General features: G+C 43.6%; 1 protein-coding gene and 1 pseudogene across 1 annotated transcript; one reads left to right on the forward strand and one right to left on the reverse strand.

Annotated features, from left to right (window-relative positions):
• Nucleotides 1–3,489: 3,489 nt before the first annotated feature.
• On the reverse strand, nt 3,490–15,181 carry LOC120993547 (gastrula zinc finger protein XlCGF16.1-like). Its single transcript, XM_040422028.1, has 3 exons — nt 15,163–15,181; nt 12,412–12,880; nt 3,490–3,595 (listed from the first exon to the last, which is right to left on the reverse strand). The coding sequence occupies exons 1-3, from the start codon at nt 15,179–15,181 to the stop codon at nt 3,490–3,492; spliced, it is 594 nt and encodes a 197-aa protein (XP_040277962.1).
• LOC120996713 lies at nt 13,794–13,891 on the forward strand (annotated as a pseudogene).
• Nucleotides 15,182–21,111: the final 5,930 nt, after the last annotated feature.

Here is a 21,111-nt window from a genome sequence, read left to right on the forward strand (position 1 = left end):
AGCTTCATAGCATATAATGACTGACGGAAGCCATAGTTCGTGTCCATGGGTTCCACCTGATGTGGACAGTCAGGTCGTACATGACCAGGCTCCCGACACTGCCATCAGACTATCAGAGCTGGGTCCACAGGGAGTACATCCTGGGTGGGTTTGGTGGGCACAAACCGCCGGGTCTGGGGTGGAGAGTTACGGGATTTGACTACCCCCATCCCAAAAGAACCCCTCTGTAGATTCCGGGTAGCCTCATAGTGCTCCGCCAGGTCGACCATCTCGAGAGCATTACCTGGAGAGACCTGGCCAATCCATTGCTGGAGAGGGGGTGGCAAAGCCCTCCAGAAAAAAAAGACATTGCAACAGCACCCTGCAAATCAGATAAAGTACAATAATGCCATAGTCACAAAACATATTATAGTGCTAATGCTACGCTTATTTATAAAGAGAGATGCTTGGCAAATGCATTTTGTACAAAACCATCTGTGCCCGTCTGCCGGACGTCAAGGAAATCTCTGTAAAACTGGTCCTAACACTAAATACTACCTGTTATGCACCATAAAGGCAGAGTGGACCCAGCATGCATGTGGATACAACACTCCCTGAACTTTAGAGAGGCCATTATGGCGCATAACAGGTAGTATTTAGTGTTAGGACCCGTCTTACAGAGATTGCCTTGACTTCCGGCAGACGGGCTCAGATAGTTTTGTACAAAATGCATTGGCCAAGCATCTCATTTAGTGTTAGGACCCGTCTTACAGAGATCGCCTTGACGTCCGGCAGACGGGCTCAGATGGTTTTGTACAAAATGCATTTGCCAAGCATCTCACTTTATAAATAAGCGTAGTATTAGCACTATAATATTTTTTGTGACTATGGCATTATTGTACTTTATCTGATTTGCAGGGTGCTTTTGCATTGTCTTTTTTTTCTCTAGGTTTTTGCCATGGCAGCGTGCACCTGCACACTGGGAGGTGCTGACTAACCCCCTTTTCTTTTCAGATTTACAATGCTGGAAATGTTGCACTCCAGCGAGTCGTGCACTCCTGATTAGCTTGTCTGCCCCATAGGCTGATTTCAATTAGTTTCAGTATAAAGCTGTGGCCTGCTCTCACTACATTCATTGGAAACTGTCTGGCGCCAGGAGAGGTATGGAGTGGGCTCAGCATGCATGTTGGTACCTGCATCCCTTGAAACTAATGGAGGCCATTATGACACCAAAAATGGTAAAAGTTAGAGTGGACCCAGCATGAATGTGGATCCAACATTCCCTGAACTTTATGGTGGCCATTATGGCACATAACCGGTAGTATTTAGTGTTAGGACCCGTCTTACAGAGATCACCTTGACATCCGGCAGACCAGCTCAGATTGTTTTGTACAAAATGCATTTGCCAAGCATCTCACTTTATAAATAAGCGTAGCATTAGCACTATAATATTTTTTGTGACTATGGCATTGTTGTACTTTATCTGAATTGCAGGGTGCTGTTGCATTGTCTTTTTCTTCTTTAGGTTTTTGCCATGGCAGCGTGCACCTGCACACTGGGAGATGCTGACTAACCCCCTTTTCTTTGCAAAGCTCTCCAGAACATAGCCAACAGACGGTCCAGCATAGAAGTGGGGCAGCTGTCTGCAGATGAGGTGCTGGCTTATTTAATATCCAAGTCATGTCTCAAGACTTAGTTAAAGAGCTCAACATTGACTTATAGGATAGCTGCCTTACATCTGGTGGCATTAGAGGCAGAGCTTGTTAAGAGTTTATTTGCATCCCTTTTCTCCCAGAATTCCAGAGGAGCATGTATGGCATGTAAGTCTCCTCACACTGATTAAAGACATTCTCTCCCTAAGGAGAGATAGTACCCCCTAACCCTGACAGACCTCTCACCCAGTTAAGCCAGTACTCTTTGCTATGCACTGATGAGGGGCAATCACCCTGAAAAAGCTATCTGCCGATGAGATGCTGGCTTATTTTAAGAGCTGAACATTGACTTATAGGATAGCTGCTAGGATCGCTTCTCGGCCTTTTAACTAAGATCAAGTGTAGGGATACATTGGGTCTTGGTCAAAAGGTGCCTGGGGTACCCGACTGCTCTGCCTTAGGAGAGGGCTCTGGTTGATCACCAGGGCCTTAACCTCTGCTGCTATAGGGCAGGAGGCTTAGTTCCCAGGCAACGAGAGGCGATCATCCGCCTGCTGCTTGTCAGTAGGGCGTTACCTGTTCCTGAACCGCATTTTCGTTTCAACAATGGCATTGATGGAGTTCCAGCCTACGAAAGGATCAGGAATGGAGTGCGATTTCTATTATTGGAATCACAGAAAAAGGAAAGAGGACTTTCTGGTGGAGGAAGTGCTGTTCGGCCTCATGGAGGTACGCAAAGAACTTATTTTGTCTACGCTTGAGTTTCCCAAGCGAGGACTATTTGATGTGGTTTTCGTTTCGGAAGAAGTATGTGTTGGTGCGATTAAGAAATTGGAACAACTTAGACTCAGCCCTGTGCTGAATGGTGTCAAAGTGATACCTCACTTTCCAAGGAGAGAGAGGATTATCACTGTAAGAATGTATAGTCCATATGTTTCTGAAGATGACATTTTTGCTTTTCTATTACGTTTTTGTGAAGAGGTTATTTTCTGTGTGGAAAAGTTTATAATCAGTATGGGATTTGGTCTAATAAATGGAAGTTTGTGGTGAAGATCAAAGAAAACACTGGAGGAGAAGCAATTCTTCCCCCAAGTAGGTTCAAACTTGGGAATGTTAACGATGATTTATACTTTAATGGTATGCCTGAGTTTTGCAGAAACTGTAAGAAATATGGGCACAAGAAAGACACATGCACCTACCAGTGGTGCTTCAAATGTGAGGAGGAGGGACATTTGGCAGTAACCTGTAAGAAATGTAATCTATGTGGAGAAGATAATCATGTATATGCTGCTTGTCCTAAAATGAAAAATGTTAATGTAAAGAAACAGAGAAAAAGAGGTAGAGATAATGGAAATGTAAAGGAACACCGTGAGAAAATATTGGAGAAGGATGTTGGGTTAGACATCTCTACTTCAGAAGGAGAAATGGAAAATGTGCCAGATGAAGGAATATTGCAAAAGCTACAGCTTCCTGTAGACTTTCAGAAGGATAAAGAAGCCGTGTATGAAGAATACCCATGTAAAGATTTACGATGTGCTCGTAATTATGTCATGAAACTGTATGAAAATGATCCTGCTGATTTTGTAAAGTCCTTTGAGTTGGAACATTGGTTACAAAAGGCTTTAGAAACAAAAATTGATTTCTCAATGGAAGATTACCAAGCTTTGCAAGACATGGTGGAAGGATGTGGTCTTTGGCCCAAAGACATAGGAAAAACAAGTTTTTTGTGATGTTTGTCTTATATATATTTTTTTTAAATATAACAAACTGACATAAGAAAATATAGATAAAAAGTATTTAAAAAAAAGTTGATCGGATGATGAGGCGCAAGACATGATTGGAGAATATAATTATGTCTTCAAAATCTGTTCTTCAGTTCTGGTCGAGCTATGCTCCTGGACTGTACTCCGACCATGGTGGTAACAACATGGTTGTCGAGCAGAATGGAGAACCACACAGTAACCCTGGGTTACAGAGCATGGGTGAAGTACTGGGCGCCTATATGATGTGACCTCTGAGCTCCTTGGGAGCCGCATACAGTTGCCCGCGGTTTGGGTTGTAGTTTCAACCGCAGCTTGAGGCATTATGTTGTTTGCCTCAAGTGCGGTTGCCGCGGACAACAGCTTTGTGTGCAGTTCCCTTGGAGTTGTGTGCGTGTTTGTATGCACTTTGGTATGTTTGTGTGCACTCTGTGTTATGTGTGGTGTGCACTTACATGTTCCCCTCACTGTGGTTGCCTGTGGCAACGTTTAGTCGTTGTGTACATGTGGTGGCAGTGTCCCGGCCTTCGGGCTGACTCCCAGGACATGAGTGCCACCCATGTCGTTGCCTGCGACAACAGCCACAGTGTGTCTCGTGTTTTGGACACTTCTCCTTTAAGTGTGTGTTTCCCTTCCCTGGCTTGGAAGGGTTAACTTCCTTCCTAGTGTGTGTGTGCACTGGGTGTGTCCGTTTGTGGGTGTGGCTGCATGGGCTATAAAGCCTCAGTTTAGACCTGATGTCTGAGGGGTACTCCAGCCTTGCTGTAAGCTGGAGGAACTCTCCTGGTCACATTTCCATCTGCCAGTGAGGGCCACCCTTGTGGTCATAAATTGTGATTCTCTATGTTTATGAAGTTGTGTGTTTACTTCATGTATGGTGTTTGGTAGATGTTTGTTTGGTCGTTTCTTATTGCAGCATATGGTTTCCTGGTTTCCTGTGATGTGTGTGGTGTGCTCTGTCTTTGGTGTATGTGGACAGCAGCACTTGGGTTCCAGGTTATGTGTCTGTGGCAGGTAAGTGTGGTACTAGGCTCACTTACCTGTCACTGCCATATGTCTGTTTATGTTTCCTTGTCTGTGTTGCTTGGCCACTTTAGACTCCTATTCCTCCGTGTCCAGGAGGAACGGGCTGTCTACCCAGCTCCTAGTTTAGGGCCATCTTGAGGGCTAGCAGGGACTTCAAGGTTCCGGAGCATGAGCCCTCCTACCATCAAGGTCGGCTCATGTAGCTAGGAGTCAGGGTCAGGTTAGGGATGTGATTAGGAGGTCACCTGCTCCCTAATCCTGTTGTCCTGGTCGAGCAGCAACCACTCCATCTGCTGATACCGCACGGCTGAGGGTTTTCCACATCCTCAGCCGTGACAGACTGGGCCCACATAGTGATGGCACATTTTGCACAGCACATTCTTTCTCACAACTTGCCTTACGGGGAGAGCCCAGACCTTTGTTGAAGCTCCTGGCTGATGCCCTGCGTGGCAGCCGAAGCGAAAGACGGGAGCATAGATGGGCGTACCCTTGGCCTCGGCTGAGGGTTGCCACTTGTCCCAGTCCCTTGCAGGAGCTTTATGGCCCGGAGAGATAGGGAATGGTTTGTGGGGGGCCCCCCTTTCTCTTATGGAGAGGGACTGCGATAGACCACAACTTAATGCACTTTTTTTGTGTGGCACGATTTTGTGCATGGCGTGAGAAAGCACGTACTTTAAGCTTTCAATAAAAAAAAAATCTGTCTGCAGATGAGGTGCTGGCTTATTTAATATCCAAGTCATGTGTCAAGGCTTATTTAACCACTTCAGCCCCCCTAGCTTAAACATCCTTAATGACCAGGCCACTTTTTACACTTCTGCACTACACTACTTTCACCGTTTATTGCTCGGTCATGCAACTTACCACCCAAATGAATTTTACCTCCATTTCTTCTCACTAATAGAGATTTCATTTGGTGGTATTTCATTGCTGCTGACATTTTTACTTTTTTTGTTATTAATCGAAATTTAACAAAATTTTTGCAAAAAAAAAGACATTTTTCACTTTCAGTTGTAAAATTTAAAAAAAAAAAAAATCCATATATAATTTTTTCTCAAATTTATTGTTCTACATGTCTTTTATAAAAAAAAAAGATGTTTGGGTAAAACAAAAATGGTTTGGGTAAAAGTTATAGTGTTTACAAACTATGGTGCAAAAATGTGAATTTCCGCTTTTTGAAGCAGCTCTGACTTTCTGAGCACCTGTCATGTTTCCTGAGGTTCTACAATGGCCAGACAGTACAAACACCGCACAAATGACCCCATTTTAAAAAGTAGACACCCTAAGGTATTCGCTGATGGGCATAGTGAGTTCATAGAACTTTTTATTTTTTGTCACAAGTTAGCGGAAAATTAAGATTTTTTTTTTTTTTTCTTACAAAGTCTCATATTCCACTAACTTGGGAGAAAAAATAAAAACTTCCATGAACTCACTATGCCCATCACGAAATACCTTGGGGTGTCTTCTTTCCAAAATGGGGTCACTTGTGGGGTAGTTATACTGCCCTGGCATTCTAGGGGCCCTAATGTGTGGTAAGTAGTTTGAAATCAAAATGTGTAAAAAATGACCTGTGAAATCCTAAAGGTGCTCTTTGGAATGTGGGCCCAATTGCCCACCTAGGCTGCAAAAAAGTGTCACACATCTGGTATCGCCGTACTCAGGAGAAGTTGGGCAATGTGTTTTGGGGTGTCATTTTAAATATACCCATGCTGGGTGAGAGAAATATCTCGGCAAAAGACAACTTTTCCAATTTTTTTTATACAAAGTTGGCATTTGACCGAGATATTTCTCTCACCCAGCATGGGTATATGTAAAATGACACCCCAAAACACATTGCCCAACTTCTCCTGAGTACGGCGATACCAGATGTGTGACACTTTTTTGCAGCCTAGGTGGGCAAAGGGGCCCAAATTCCTTTTATGAGGGCATTTTTAGACATTTGGATCCCAGACTTCTTCTCACGTTTTAGGGCCCCTAAAAAGCCAGGGAAGTATAAATACCCCACATGTGACCCCATTTTGGAAAGAAGACACCCCAAGGTATTCAATGAGGGGCATGGCGAGTTCATAGAATTTTTTTTTTTGGCACAAGTTAACGGAAATTGATTTTTTTTTGTTTTTTCTCACAAAGTCTCCCTTTCCGCTAACTTGGGACAAAAATTTCAATCTTTCATGGACTCAATATGCCCCTCACGGAATACCTGGGGGTGTCTTCTTTCCGAAATGGGGTCACAAGTGGGGTATTTATACTGCCCTGGCATTCTAGGGGCCCTAAAGCGTGAGAAGAAGTCTGGAATATAAACGTCTAAAAAATTTTACGCATTTGGATTCCGTGAGGGGTATGGTGAGTTCATGTGAAATTTTATTTTTTGACACAAGTTAGTGGAATATGAGACTTTGTAAGAAAAAATAAAAATAAAAATAAATTCCGCTAACTTGGACCAAAAAAAAATGTCTGAATGGAGCCTTACAGGGGGGTGATCAATGACAGGGGGGTAATCAGGGAGTGTATATGGGGTTATCACCCCCTCTCATTGCTCACCCCCCTGTAAGGCTCCATTCAGACGTCCGTATGTGTTTTGCGGATCCGCGGTGTCCGTGTTTTATGGGGGGTGATCAATGACAGGGGGGTGATCAGGAAGTGTATATGGGGTGATCACCCCCCTGTAAGGCTCCATTCAGACGTCCGTATGTGTTTTGCAAATCCGATCCATGTATCCCTGGATCCGTAAAAACATATGGACTTCTGAATGGAGCCTTACAGGGGAGTGATCAATGATAGGGGGGTGATCAGGGAGTCTAAATGGGGTGATCACCCCCCTGTAAGGCTCCATTCAGACGTCTGTATGTGTTTTGTGGATCCGAATCAGCGTCTAATATACACTGCTCAAAAAAATAAAGGGAACACAAAAATAACACATCCTAGATCTGAATTAATTAAATATTCTTCTGAAATACTTTGTTCTTTACATAGTTGAATGTGCTGACAACAAAATCACACAAAAATAAAAAAATGGAAATCAAATTTTCAACCCATGGAGGTCTGGCTTTGGAGTCACCCTCAAAATTAAAGTGGAAAAACACACTACAGGCTGATCCAACTTTGATGTAATGTCCTTAAAACAAGTCAAAATTAGGCTCAGTAGTGTGTGTGGCCTCCAAGTGCCTGTATGACCTCCCTACAACGCCTGTGCATGCTCCTGATGAGGTGGCGGACGGTCTCCTGAGGGATCTCCTCCCAGACCTGGACTAAAGCATCTGCCAACTCCTGGACAGTCTGTGGTGCAACGTGACGTTGGTGGATAGAGCGAGACATGATGTCCCAGATGTGCTCAATTGGATTCAGGTCTGGGGAACGGGCGGGCCAGTCCATAGCATCAATGCCTTCGTCTTGCAGGAACTGCTGACACACTCCAGCCACATGAGGTCTAGCATTGTCTTGCATTTGGAGGAACTCAGGGCCAACAGCACCAGCATATGGTCTCACAAGGGGTCTGAGGATCTCATCTCGGTACCGAATGGCAGTCAGGCTACCTCTGGCGAGCACATGGAGGGCTGTGCGGCCCTCCAAAGTAATGCCACCCCACACCATTACTGACCCAATGCCAAACCGGTCATGCTGGAGGATGTTGCAGGCAGCAGAACGTTCTCCACGGTGTCTCAAGACTCTGTCACGTCTGTCACATGTGCTCAGTGTGAACCTGCTTTCATCTGTGAAGAGCACAGGACGCCAATGGCGAATTTGCCAATCTTGGTGTTCTATGGCAAATGCCAAACGTCCTGCACGGTGTTGGGCCGTAAGCACAACCCCCACCTGTGGACGTTGGGCCCTTTTATCACCCTCATGGAGTCCGTTTCTGACCGTTTTAGCAGACACAAGCACATTTGTGGCCTGCTGGAGGTCATTTTGCAGGGCTCTGGCAGTGCTCCTCCTGTTCCTCCTTGCACAAAGGCGGAAGTAGCGGTCCTGCTGCTGGGTTGTTGCCCTCCTACGGCCTCCTCCACGTCTCCCAATGTACTGGCCTGTCTCCTGGTAGCGCCTCCATGCTCTGGACACTACGCTGACAGACACAGCAAACCTTCTTGCCACAGCTCGCATTGATGTGCCATCCTGGATAAGCTGCACTACCTGAGCCACTTGTGTGGGTTGTAGACTCCATCTCATGCTACCACTAGACTGAAAGCACCGCCAGCATTCAAAAGTGACCAAAACATCAGCCAGGAAGCATAGGAACTGAGAAGTGGTCTGTGGTAACCATCTGCAGAACCACTCCTTTATTGGGGGTGTCTTGCTAATTGCCTATAATTTCCACCTGTTGTCTATCCCATTTGCACAACAGCATGTGAAATTGTTTGTCACTCAGTGTTGCTTCCTAAGTGGACAGTTTGATTTCACAGAATTGTGATTGACTTGGAGTTACATTGTGTTGTTTAAGTGTTCCCTTTATTTTTTTGAGCAGTGTACCTGTTAGGGGTTAAAAAAAATAAAATAATCGTATCTACAGCTGGAGATCCACTCGCTTAACTTCCGATCCTGTGAACACGCGCGCCTGTGTGCGCGTTCACAGGAAATCTTGCGTCTCGCGAGATGACGCATAGATGCGTGACTCTGCCTGGAACTGCCGCCTCCGGAACGCGATCATGCGTTAGGCGGTCCGGAGGCGGTTAAAGAACTCAACATTGACTTATAGGATAGCTGCCTTACATCGGTTGGCATTAGAGTCAGAGCATCTTTAGAGCTCATTTGCATCCCTTTTCTCCCAGAGGAGCATGTATGGCCCTTAAGTCTCCTCACGCGCTCGCTCCCTAAGGAGAGATTGTACCCTCCTGACATTCGTTTTTTGTTCTTTTTCTCAGCTGATGTAGTTGTTTACATTGCGAACTGTATCTCCCACCTACACATGGCAATTGTGACTGGGTTTGGCGATCTAATAGAGAATGTATGGTTTCTTAAAAGTTTTACTTTCCTTGTTGTTTATTCTGTTTTATTAGAGTGACATGTCATTACCTGCTTCTGATGTACTGACGCATCTTTGCACTCTATGGTTCTATGTAGCACTGTAAATTTTATATGGCATTACAGGGGAGATCACTAATAAAGGGGAGGCAACTTTGGAGGTTACTTTTAAAGGGGTTGTCTTACTTCAGCAAAGAGAATTTAGCATGTAGAGACAGTTAATACAAGACACTTACTAATAGATTGTTATTATCAATATTGCTTCCTTTGCTGGCTGGATTCATTTTTTCATTGCATTATATACTGATTGTTTCCATGCTTACGACCACCCTGCAATCCATCAGCGGTTGTCATGCTTGCACACTATAGAAAAAAGCACCAGCATATGTGCGCCTCCAGGTTCCTAGCCAACAGCATGGTACCAATCAAACAGTCACCTCATCCCGCGAAATATGAGATCTTACCTAAGAAAATCACTAAAATATAAAAACTATAGCTCTCAGAAAATAAAGACATTAATAATTATTTTTAAAAAATGATATTATTGTATAAAACTTAAGAAAAAGTATACATATTATGTATTGCAACGTCAGTATGGATCTGCACTATAATGTCTCATGATCTAACCTCTCAGGTGAACACTGTAAAAATAAGTAAATAAAAACAACCAATTTTTTGGTCACCTTGCCCCATAAAGTGTAATCATGAATAATCAAAAAAATAATAATCATATGTACCCAAAAATGGTACCAATAAAACTGTCAACTCTTTCTGCAAAAAATGAGCCCCTGCACAAGACAATCAACAGAAAAATAAAAAAATATGGCGTTTAGAAAATGGAAACACAAAAAGTTATTTTTTTTCAAAAATGCTTTATTATGTAAAACTGAAACAAAAAAGTAGACATATTTGATGTAATTGCATCCATATCAACCTGCTGTATAAAAATAACACATGATCTACCCTGTCAGATGAATGTTGTAAAAAGTAAAAAATAAAAACATTGCCAAAACTGGCACCTTATCCCATAGTTTCCAAAATGGGACACTTTTTGGGAGTTTCTACTGTAAGGGACTAAAAATGGGACATGGCATCTAAAAACCAGTCCAGTAAAATCTGCTTTCCAAAAGCCATATGGCTCTCCTTTTCTACTGCACCCTGCCATGTGCCCTTACATCAGTTTACAACCACATGGTATTAATGTAAACCGTAGAATTAGAGTAATAATATTAAGTTTTGTTTGGCTGTTAGCCCTCGATGTGTTAAAAAAAAAAATAGATTAAAATGGAAAATCTGCCAAATCTCCATTTTCCTTTAATTATTGTGGAACACCTAAAATGTTAACGTTTATAAAATCAGTTTTTAGCAACTTGAGGGGTGTAGCTTCTAAAATGGGGTCATTCATGGCGGGTTTCCACTATGTAAGCCCCACACAGTGACTCCAGAACAGAACTGGTCCTTTAAAAAATTTGACTGGAAATTTTCTTAATATTTTCAAAAATTCTAAACCTTCTCACACCCTAAAAAAATAAAATGACATTACCAAAATGATGCCCACATAAAGTAGATATATGGGGAATGTTAATTAATGAATATTTTATGAGGCATCACTGTCTTAAAAGCAGAGAGATTAAAATTTAGAAAACTGAATATTTTTGTAAACTTTTGGATTTTTTTAATAAATCAAAGGTAAAACATATGGACTCAAATTTACCATTAACATTTAGTACAATGTGTCACAAGAAAACAATGTCAGAATGGCTTGAATAAGTAAAAGCGTTCCAAAGATATTACCATATAAAGTGACACATCAGATTTTCAAAATTAGGCCTGGTCAGGAAGGGGGTAAATGGCTCGGTAAGGAAGTGGTTATGGGGGTGAGCCACTGTGGAGGTCACTGTTAAGGCAGCGGGATACTCTGGAGGTCATTGTTCAGGGAGTGGGGTACTGTAGAGATCACCGTTAAGGAAGTGAGGTACTTCGTCATAAGAGCTTTCAGACATCTCACTAGACTTGATCTATAACTAAAATTTTTCCTACATTCTGTATATTAAAATGGCTTTTCTCCTGTGTGACTTCCCAGGTGTCTCAGAAGACTCGATTTCTCAGTAAAATACTTTTCACATTCAGTACATGAATATGGTTTCTCCCCTGTGTGAGTTCTCAGATGTTTCACAAGACTTGATTTCTCAGTAAAACACCTTTCACATTCAGTACATGAATATGGCTTCACTCCTGTGTGAATTCTCTGATGTATGTCAAAATATGTTTTTTGACTGAAACACTTCTCACATTCAGGACATTGAAATGGCTTCTCTCCTATGTGAATGCTCTGATGTTTCACAAGACTTGATTTCACAGTAAAAGATTTCCCACATTCTGGACATAAAAATGGCTTCACTCCCGTGTGAATTCTCTGATGCACCTCAAGACTTGATTTCGTACTAAAACACTGCCCACATTCAGGACATGAAAATGGTTTCACTCCTGTGTGAATTCTCTGATGATCCTCAAAACGTGATTTTCTATTAAAACACTTCCCACATTCAGAACATGAAAATGGCTTCTCTCCTGTGTGAATTCTCTGATGTTCCTTAAATCTTGATTTTATACTAAAACACTTCCCACATTCAGAACATGAAAATGGCTTCTCTAATGTGTGAATTCTCTGATGTTCCTCAAATCTTGATTTTCTACTAAAACACTTCCCACATTCAGAACATGAAAATGGCTTCTCTCCTGTGTGAATTCTCTGATGCACCTCAAGACTTGATTTCACATTAAAATATTTCCCACATTCTGAACATGAAAATAGCTTTACTCCCGTGTGAATTCTCTGATGCACCTCAAGACTTGATTTTCTACTAAAACACTTCCCACATTCAGAACATGAAAATGGCTTCTCCCCTGTGTGAATTCGGAGATGTTCAACAAGACGAGCTTTGTCAATAAAATATTTTTCGCATTCTGAACATGAATATGGCTTCTCTCCAGTATGAGTTCTCAGGTGTATCTTAAGATGCTGTTGACTCTTAAACCACTTTCCACATTCCGAACATAAAAATGGCTTCTCTCCTGTGTGACTTCTCATATGTAGTTCTAGATGATGTTTACGCTTAAACAACTCCCCACATTCCTGACATGAAAATGGCTTTTCTCCTGTGTGAATTCTGAGATGTCGAAGAAGACTTGATTTCACAGTAAAAGTTTTCTCACATTCTGAACATGAATAAGGCTTCTCTCCTGTGGAATTTCTCTGATGTTGAGCAAAACTTGATAACACATTAAACATTTTCTCTCTTTCGGAACATGAAAATGTTCGTTCATCTTTCTGAATTTCTTTGTGCACAGAAAGATTACATTTATTTTTCAAATCTCTCCCATATTCAGAACTAGCAGACATCTCACCCAGATTATGTCCAGTTGGGTTAATGCCAAGCTGTGATTGATTATATTCTATGTTTTGAGTTACAATTAGATGACCTTGGGAGCCTTTCATCCAATCTTCTCCTGGAAAATAAAAAATAAAATTTATAAGATAAAAAGGTTCTCTTTTTCCTAATTACACACAAATTTAAAATATAACAGTAACACAGATAAAAATGTTTTAAAGTTAAAAATACTAATTGCTAATAAGAAATTAAATGCATTGATTAAGAGAAATCTGTCAGCAAACTCGGTTTAACACATGCAGAAGCATATTTGGCAGCAGCCACCTGGCATTGATCGCTAAAGTTATGCTTACTCTGCACCAATATCTTTTTTATGGCAGTTTTATTAAATGATTAATTAGTTATTACATACTGTAGAAATTATTCTCTTGTACTAGGTTCACAACTTTACATTTGTCTGTAAACTTCATATACAATTTCTTGGCCTAAGGCTCCTGCTTCCCAACTGTCTAACACCCAAACTCCAGCAGAACAACAATATATCAGTGGTTGCAGATGTTGGGAGAAATTTATCAAGCCCTGCACTTTGGAATTTTTTCTTAAAAACAAACCACAAAATTGAGATTTGAAAACCACAAAATTGAGATTTGAAGCTGTTTGCAGTTAGTTGTTAGAAAATGTGACTTCGCTCTTTTTGATCAGTTTTGAAAAATAAATGGAAAGCAACTACCATAGCGGCAGACCATGTGACTGCTATGGGGCTCAGAGTAAGAGGGGTCCCAGTCTTAGTTGGGATCATCTCCTCTTCTAATGGTGGTGAAGGAACAACTTTTAGCAAATAAAGCAGGGGAAAAAGGGACCAAGGGTCATTGACAACGTTTTAGACAGAAATCTGGGAGTATCATTTCTAGACAAGAGCGTTATGTTTAAAGATGAGCTAAATTTATCAAACAATGTATGACATTTCAGATGTTTGGTGCAAAGTACTTCAACGCCCACTCAAGGAAAACTGAATTTAAATATGACCGTCTTCCACTTCTCTGCCTTTTGGCTAAGATCAAGTGTGGTATCTGTTCATATCAGTCCCGGTGATACGGTACACTATAATGGGTGGAGCAGAGAACCATATGGAGGACCCTAGGGAGTACACCTTTGGCCATTAGTGCCGATGATAGGTAACCAAAGGCCTCTGGATAGAAACCATGGGCCTAGATGTTTGAAAGCTTGAGGTGCAGAAGTGCCCCAGGAGTGGTGACCCTGGGGTGCCTGAAATAAATGGGGGTGGGAGCAAACTGAGTGATGGCACATTTGCACATACTTCACTTTCTTCCATTTTGAGAATGCTCACATCTATCTTTACCAACTTTATGGCTTGGCATAAGAAGAGGAATTTATTATTCTGGTGGAATGTCCAGGCTGTAACTGGCACATTTGCTTATTTATTTTATTATGTTTACTTTCCATATTTTGTTTTTCACTAGGACTTTTCATGGTTGCTTATGGGTATTCCTCCCTGATGTCTGGGGGGGGGGGGGGGGCATCTGGATCCTCACCCCCTGCAAAATCCCTTGGCCTCTTTTTGCTCTTGGACAACACCGGGGGTGACAGTTAGATGGAAGCTAGAACAATATTGGTGCTTCTCCAGCATTAGTTGAGGGATGGCCACTAGTCCCTGACCCTTGCAGGAGCATTCTGGCCCAAAAAGACTCGGATTGGTTAATTGGGGGCCCCTTCTCTTATGGAGAGGACCTGCGATGGACCATGACCTTGTGCACATTTTTGTGAGGCACGCAGCACAATTTGGATGCACGGGTGTAGAAAGCACCCGTGCTTTAATAAAAGCTTTAATAAAAAATTAGTAAAAAAAAAAAAAAAAGGATTAAGCAGACCTGCCTCAGCCTTCTCTCTGCTCTACTTGTTAGTGATCCTCATCCTCCATACAACTGGTGAAATCTTAGCTAGGAACGGAGCTCATAAAGAAATTGCAGAAGTGTGGAGTGGATGGCGGCTCACAGACTGCCATTTATAAATAATGAGGGATCGGGTAATGGATTTATAATAAAGAAATATTTAAGTATTCTCAATAATTTTATTATTTTTGGACGATGAGGAGTTACAGATTGGTGCATGGAACCCAACAGCCCCTAGAGACTGGTACATGGACCCGATGGCACGGATGTTGTAGAGGAGAACACCAAAAGACAACAAGGAAGGGAAAAGATACTAGGCCTCGCCGCTAGGGAAGGAAAAGGGTCACCACCTATAAAACCCTGCTCCTGGCCCTAACTCCTATCCGTATGGGCACCTCTTGATGGTAGAGATGCCCATACACAGGAACCTAGAAAACCCTGGTGGCCCTCTCTGCCCTTAATGACAGGGCAGAGACAACCCGCTCCTTACCTGGTAGAGGAACCAGCATCTCGCTGAGGCCTAGTAAACAACAAAAGGAGGGGGGGGGAATACAAAACACAACAAGTGGAACACTTAACTTCCGAGGCTGATGGATGATGGACGAACAGGACTTCACCAAGAACCACCCTCCAGCTCTTCCAAAAACCAAATGAAGCTATCCAGAGCAAGGAGTGATGGGTAAAGTCAGACTAAATAGGGGGAGGTAAAGGTCACATGATCCACACCTGAACAGGAGGTGTGGACATACCAGCAACACACAAAGTGAAACCAAAAGAGGCTGTCAGATCACTAATGTGCAGATAATCTTTCAGACCTTCTCAAACCTGTCACCGGTGTGACACCCAATGGGGACAACTACTATAGGTGGAGAAATGAGGTTTTGAAATATAATGTTGCACTAGAAAATCAGAAACACCAAAAAATAGTGGCAATTTTGGAGGAGCTGCTCAGCCCCTGACACGGTGGCGTGTCTTAATTGGGGGAGCAGCCCAGCCGCATGTGGACCGCAATTATCGACTATCCCCAGCAAAATATGCATACAATGGAGGACGTCGGCGCGGTCCACATGCACCACAAGGACAAGCTACAGGGAATGTAGCAAAGCATCATATGAGACACCAAGAGAAAATGCACCAAATAAATAAGCTACTGACTATACTGGGAAGTCATAAATGCAGGTATTAAAAAGCTGAGACTTTCGCCAATATGTTCCAGTCAGGAAAATATCGGAGCCCTTCATGCACCACGTCACGGTCACTCAGCATGGCAAAGGGTTCCTACCACTACTAAACAGTGCAACCTGTTTTCTACATTTTGGTTATTTACGCCATTTCATATCAGATTGGTCTAGTGCCAGGATGGAATCTAAATCAATTAATAATAATAACCATGAAGCCTATTTTGTCATTTACTTTTTATCTTAGTTTTATATAATTCCAAATTGTGAGATTATCCTTCAGTAGCTCCTGTTCTTAATAATTCATTTAAATAAAAAGGCAACATTTTGGTCTGCTTTATGGTCATTTTTAAATATAATGTCCAATTGTTGATTTTGGGAATACAGTATATACACTGTTATGGGTGCTTTCTGAATGGAGACCTTCATTATAAAACTATATACAGATACCCATAGTGGTGCTGGAAATAAAAGTATCTACTGTAAACATGTGAACAAGCCAGACAATATATTATAGATTATCCTTATTACTAAGCCTCTTTCCATCTATTATTTGTAATTTGGTGTGATCCAGTGATGGCAGTCAGGATCGGTGATTGTCTGTGTTCCCGGCACAGTTGCAAGAAAAAGTATGTGAACCCTTTGGAACGATATGGATTTCTGCACAAATTGGTCATAAAATGTGATCTGATCATCTAAGTCAGTCTGCTTAAACTAATAACAAAGAATTAAATGTTACCATGTTTTTATTGAACACACCATGTAAACATTCACAGTGCTAGACTAATGACATCTCCAAGAGCCAATTGGAGTGAGGTGTCAGCCAACTGGAGTCCAATCAATGATGAGATTGGAGGAGTTGGTTACAGCTCCCCTGTAGAGTTGAGCGGATACTTGAATGTTCGGGTTCGGCCGAACTTCGGAAAAAAGTTAGAGTTCGGGACCCGAACCCCATTGAAGTCAATGGGGACCCGAACTTTTGAGCACTAAAATGGCTGTAAAAATGTCATAGAAAGGGCTAGAGGGCTTCAAATGGCGTCAAAATGTGGTTAAGAGCATGGCAAGTGCTCTGAAAACAAATGTGGATAGGGAAATTACTTTAAATAACATAAAATAGGTAAAAAAATAAATTAAATCTGGATCTAGGAGGACGAGGTCCACATGGAGTAGGAGGTTGAGGAGGTGGTGTAGATAGAAGAGGAGGAGGTAGCCTACACTGCTTTTTGGTTTTAAATTTTATTTTTAAAATTAGGGTACACCCCAAAACATTGGGAAATATAACCTGTAATAACTACCTCCAGTCATGCTAAACACACGTTCAGACAATACACTGGCTGCAGGGCAGGCCAGCACCTCCAAGGGGTAAAGGGCAAGCTCAGGCCATGTGCCCAATTTGGAGACCCAGAAGTTGCAGGGGCTGTCCCCTGTCAGTCAGTTCGTGTAGGCGTGTGCACACTTACCGCCCCACCATGTCGCACGTCCCCGTGATGTTCACGATCCAATTTGATATCTGCTCTATCAACTTTCGATGTTCATTTATGCACCTACCATGGTGATCACGGGTGGCGGGGAAATCAGGGTTCCAGGCCATTAAGGGAGCGTGAGAAAAAGACCAAATTTAAGGGAGATAAATGTATAAAAAAATAATTGGGATAGAGCATAAATGTGTGAAACGCTATTGAGGCGCAAATGTGGGACAAATTACAGAAGCCCAAATATGGGCCAAAAGAGTCAAGCGGAATTGTGAGAAAAGCTATTGGAGGCGGAAATGTTGGCCAAAAGAGTATAGCGGAAATGTGGGACAAAGTATTGAAGCTTAAATGTGGTACGACTTGTTTAAGTTTAAGCATTGAATAAAAGGAGGTGGCGCGCATATATTAAAGAAGCATTTCCGAAATTTTATTCCCCGTCACCTATGCAGAGCAGGGGTTTATTCACATCTAAAATTGTATAATGTCAACCCAAGAATGTAACAGAAAAATTACTGAAATTAATTAACCTGTCTACTTGGTAGAGCAGGGGTCTATGACAGAAAACAATTGTTTATTGTCACCCGAAAATGTAAACTAAAAATTGAAATTTATTATGCTGTCAACTATGTAGAGGAGGGGTATATTACACCCAAAAATTGGTTAATTTCACCAGAAAATGTAAATAACAAAAGTAGTGAAATGATAAAATAATTTTTTTTTTATGAGGTTGAGTTCCATATGGAGTAGGAGTTTGAGAAGGCGGTGGAGTACGTATAAGCGGCGGTGGAGGACGAGATAGCCAACACAGGTTTTTGGTTTTAATTTAATTAAATTAAGGTACACTCCAAAAGAGTGTGAAATATCCAAAATACAAACATAAGCAATTGCACTGCAGTATAACAATGGCTGGTTAGTGCCGGTATACATGTCTATTCTGCACAAGGTACGGACAAGTCCTGAGGGATCCATGCCTGGTTCATTTTAATGAAAGTGAGCTTGTCCACATTGGCTGTGGACAGGCAGCTGCGCTTGTCTGTGATGACGCCACATGCCGTGCTAAACACACGTTTAGATAATACACTGGCTGAACGGCAGGCCAGCTCCTCCAAGGCGTAAAGGGCAAGCTCAGGCCATGTGCCCAATTTGGAGACCCAGAAGTTGAAGGGGGCAGACCCGTCATTCAGTAAGTGTAGGCGTGTGTACACATACTTCTCCACCATGTTGGTGAAATGCTGCCTCCTGCTAAGACGTTCCATATCAGGTGGTGGTGCTGGTTGTTGTGCCGTGCTGACAAAGCTTTTCCACATTTCGGCCATGCTTCTGAGGTTCTGGCGGTGCCCCAGCTGCTTTGGCGACCTCTTCCTCGTCCTCTGCCTTCGCCTTGTGCTTCCACTGTGCCCCCGCTGTGAGGTGGGAATGCCACCAGCAGCACGTCTACCAGCGTGTGCTTGTACTCCCGCATCTTACGATCAAGCTCCAGTAACGGAATTAAGAACGGTACATTGTCCTTGTAACGGGGATCCAGCAGCGTGGCCACCCAGTAATCACCACAAGTTAGAATGTGGGCAACTCTGCGGTCGTTGCGGAGACACTGCAGCATATAATTGCTCATGTGTGCAAGACTGCCCAGAGGCAACGAAAAGATGTCCTCTGTGGGAGGTGTATCGTCTGTGTCCTCTGTATCCACGCACCAATGATGGCCATGAGCTGGTCTGAATGCCATCCTGCTGTGAACATGGTTCCTTCTCCTCCATCTTATCATCCTCCACAACTGTGCCCTGGCTGGACAATTGTGTACCTTGGGTTTGTGGGTGCAGGAACCCACCTTCGGAGCCACTTGGTGTAACGGTCGCATACACACACACACAGGGGGGAGGGAAGTGACCACTGCACTCCACCCTTACCCCTGGCCCTGCCTACTTGCCTCGCGAGTCCTAATGACAGGGGACAACTGGACGGCAATCCCTATCTTGGAATAAGTGCAGGGATGACAGACAGACAAACAACAGGACGTGAACGGACCGAGTCAATACCAGGAAAGCTACAAAGTACAAATGGAGCAAGCAGAGAATTGTCAGGAGAAGCCGGGGTCATAAATACCAGGAGAGACGTGAAGTAACAAAGGAGTCAGCAGAGGATCGTCAGGAGGAGGCCGGGGTCAGAATACCAGGAGAGCAGCAAAGTACACAAGGAGCAGGCAGAGGATCGTCAGGAATTCAGCAGGGGGTAAGTACGCCAGGAAAGACCAAATCACAGGTGGAACCTAAATTAACAGGCAACCTGTGGCCAGCAGGCTGCCAGCATTTATAGTGGGGAGTGAGGGTCACGTGACGCGGCCAGCGTCACACGACCGACAGACCAACCAGTCGAGCACCGAGTGATCAGCTCGGCGCTCAAGGCAGACCTAGGAGCAGGGAGCCACCCAGCTAGCAAAGCCGCCCTGGGAACGAAGTCAAACACAGTTCCTCACTCCTGAAGCTAAGCAGCAGGTCTGCGGCTAATGGGGGACCGAGTGCACCTTCGGAACCCCGTTACACTTGGAAATGACTGGCCGGAAACCATACGAAATGATCCCTCTTCCTCCTCCGGTGCCATATTTTCTTCCATCATCGCTATGAGCGTTTTTTCAAGGAAGTAAGATAATTACGCTGAGAACGGCTTTATCGGCACTGGCCATGTTGGTGGAGTATTCAAAACAGCGCAACAAGGAACACAGGTCTCGCATGGAGGCCCAGTCATTGGTGGTGAAGTGGTGCTGTTCCGCCGAGTGACTCACCCGTGCGTGCTGCAGCTGAAACTCCACTATCGCCTGCTGCTGCTCGCACAGTCTGGCCAGCATGTGCAAGGTGGAGTTCCACCTTGTGGGCACGTCGCATATGAGGCGGTGAGTGGGAAGGCCGAAGTTACGTTGCAGCGTTTACCCCTGGCTGTGCTGAAGTTGGTGGTGTTACGCTGACTGGATGAGGAAGCAGAGTAGGAGGAGGAAGCAAAGGAGGCAAACTGAAGCGCCCTGCAATCCTCGGTGGTGGCAGGACATGCGCCAAACTGCTATCTGCCTAAGGCCCATCCGCCACTGCATTTACCCAGTGTGCTGTCATGGAGATATAACGGCCCTGACCGTGCTTACTGGTCCACATAGCCATAGTCAGGTGCACCTTGCCACAGATGGTGTTACGCAGTGCACACCTGATTTTGTCCCCTACTTGGTTGTGAAGGGAAGGCTCGCCTTGAAAAGTAGTGGCGGCTGGGCACGACGTACTGTGGGACAGCCACCGCCATAAGGCCTTTAAAACTATCCGTATCCAGACGGAATGACAGCATTTCAAAGGCCAGTAATTTAGAGATGCTGGCCTTCAGGGCTAGGGATCGCGGGTGGGTAGGGGGGGTACTTCCTCTTCCTCTCCAGCATTTGGGAGATGGAGAGCTGAACGCTTCTGTGGGACATTGTGGAGATGCTTGGTGACCCAGGTGTTGGTGTTGCTGGCAGATCCTCTGTTTGCGGGGTGCAAGGTGGCACTGTCACTCCAGAGGTGGATGAAGAGGCCGCAACTGCAGCAGAAGAGAAAGTAGGAGGAGCCAGAGACCTTTCTTGGTTTTTGAGGTGTCTACTCCACTGCAGCTTGTGCTTTGCACTTAAATGCCTGGTCATGCAGGTTGTGCTCAGGTTGAGAACGTTTAAGCCTCGCTTCAGGCTCTGATTGCACAGCATGCAAACCACTCGTGTCTTGTAGTCAGCACATTGTCTGAAGAAATGCCATGCCAGGGAACTCCTTGGAGCTGGTTTTGGTG

This window comes from Bufo bufo, chromosome 3 (genome assembly GCF_905171765.1).
Source record: "Bufo bufo chromosome 3, aBufBuf1.1, whole genome shotgun sequence".
NCBI classification, from domain to species: domain Eukaryota; kingdom Metazoa; phylum Chordata; class Amphibia; order Anura; family Bufonidae; genus Bufo; species Bufo bufo.

Bases quoted from the DNA above. Each gene is read 5' to 3' on its own strand.
- LOC120993547 (XM_040422028.1), bottom strand. The intron at 3,596-12,411 runs GTGGTTTAAGAG...TCTGTAACCCAG, and splicing joins TTATGTTCGGAATGTGGAAA to GGTTACTGTGTGGTTCTCCA.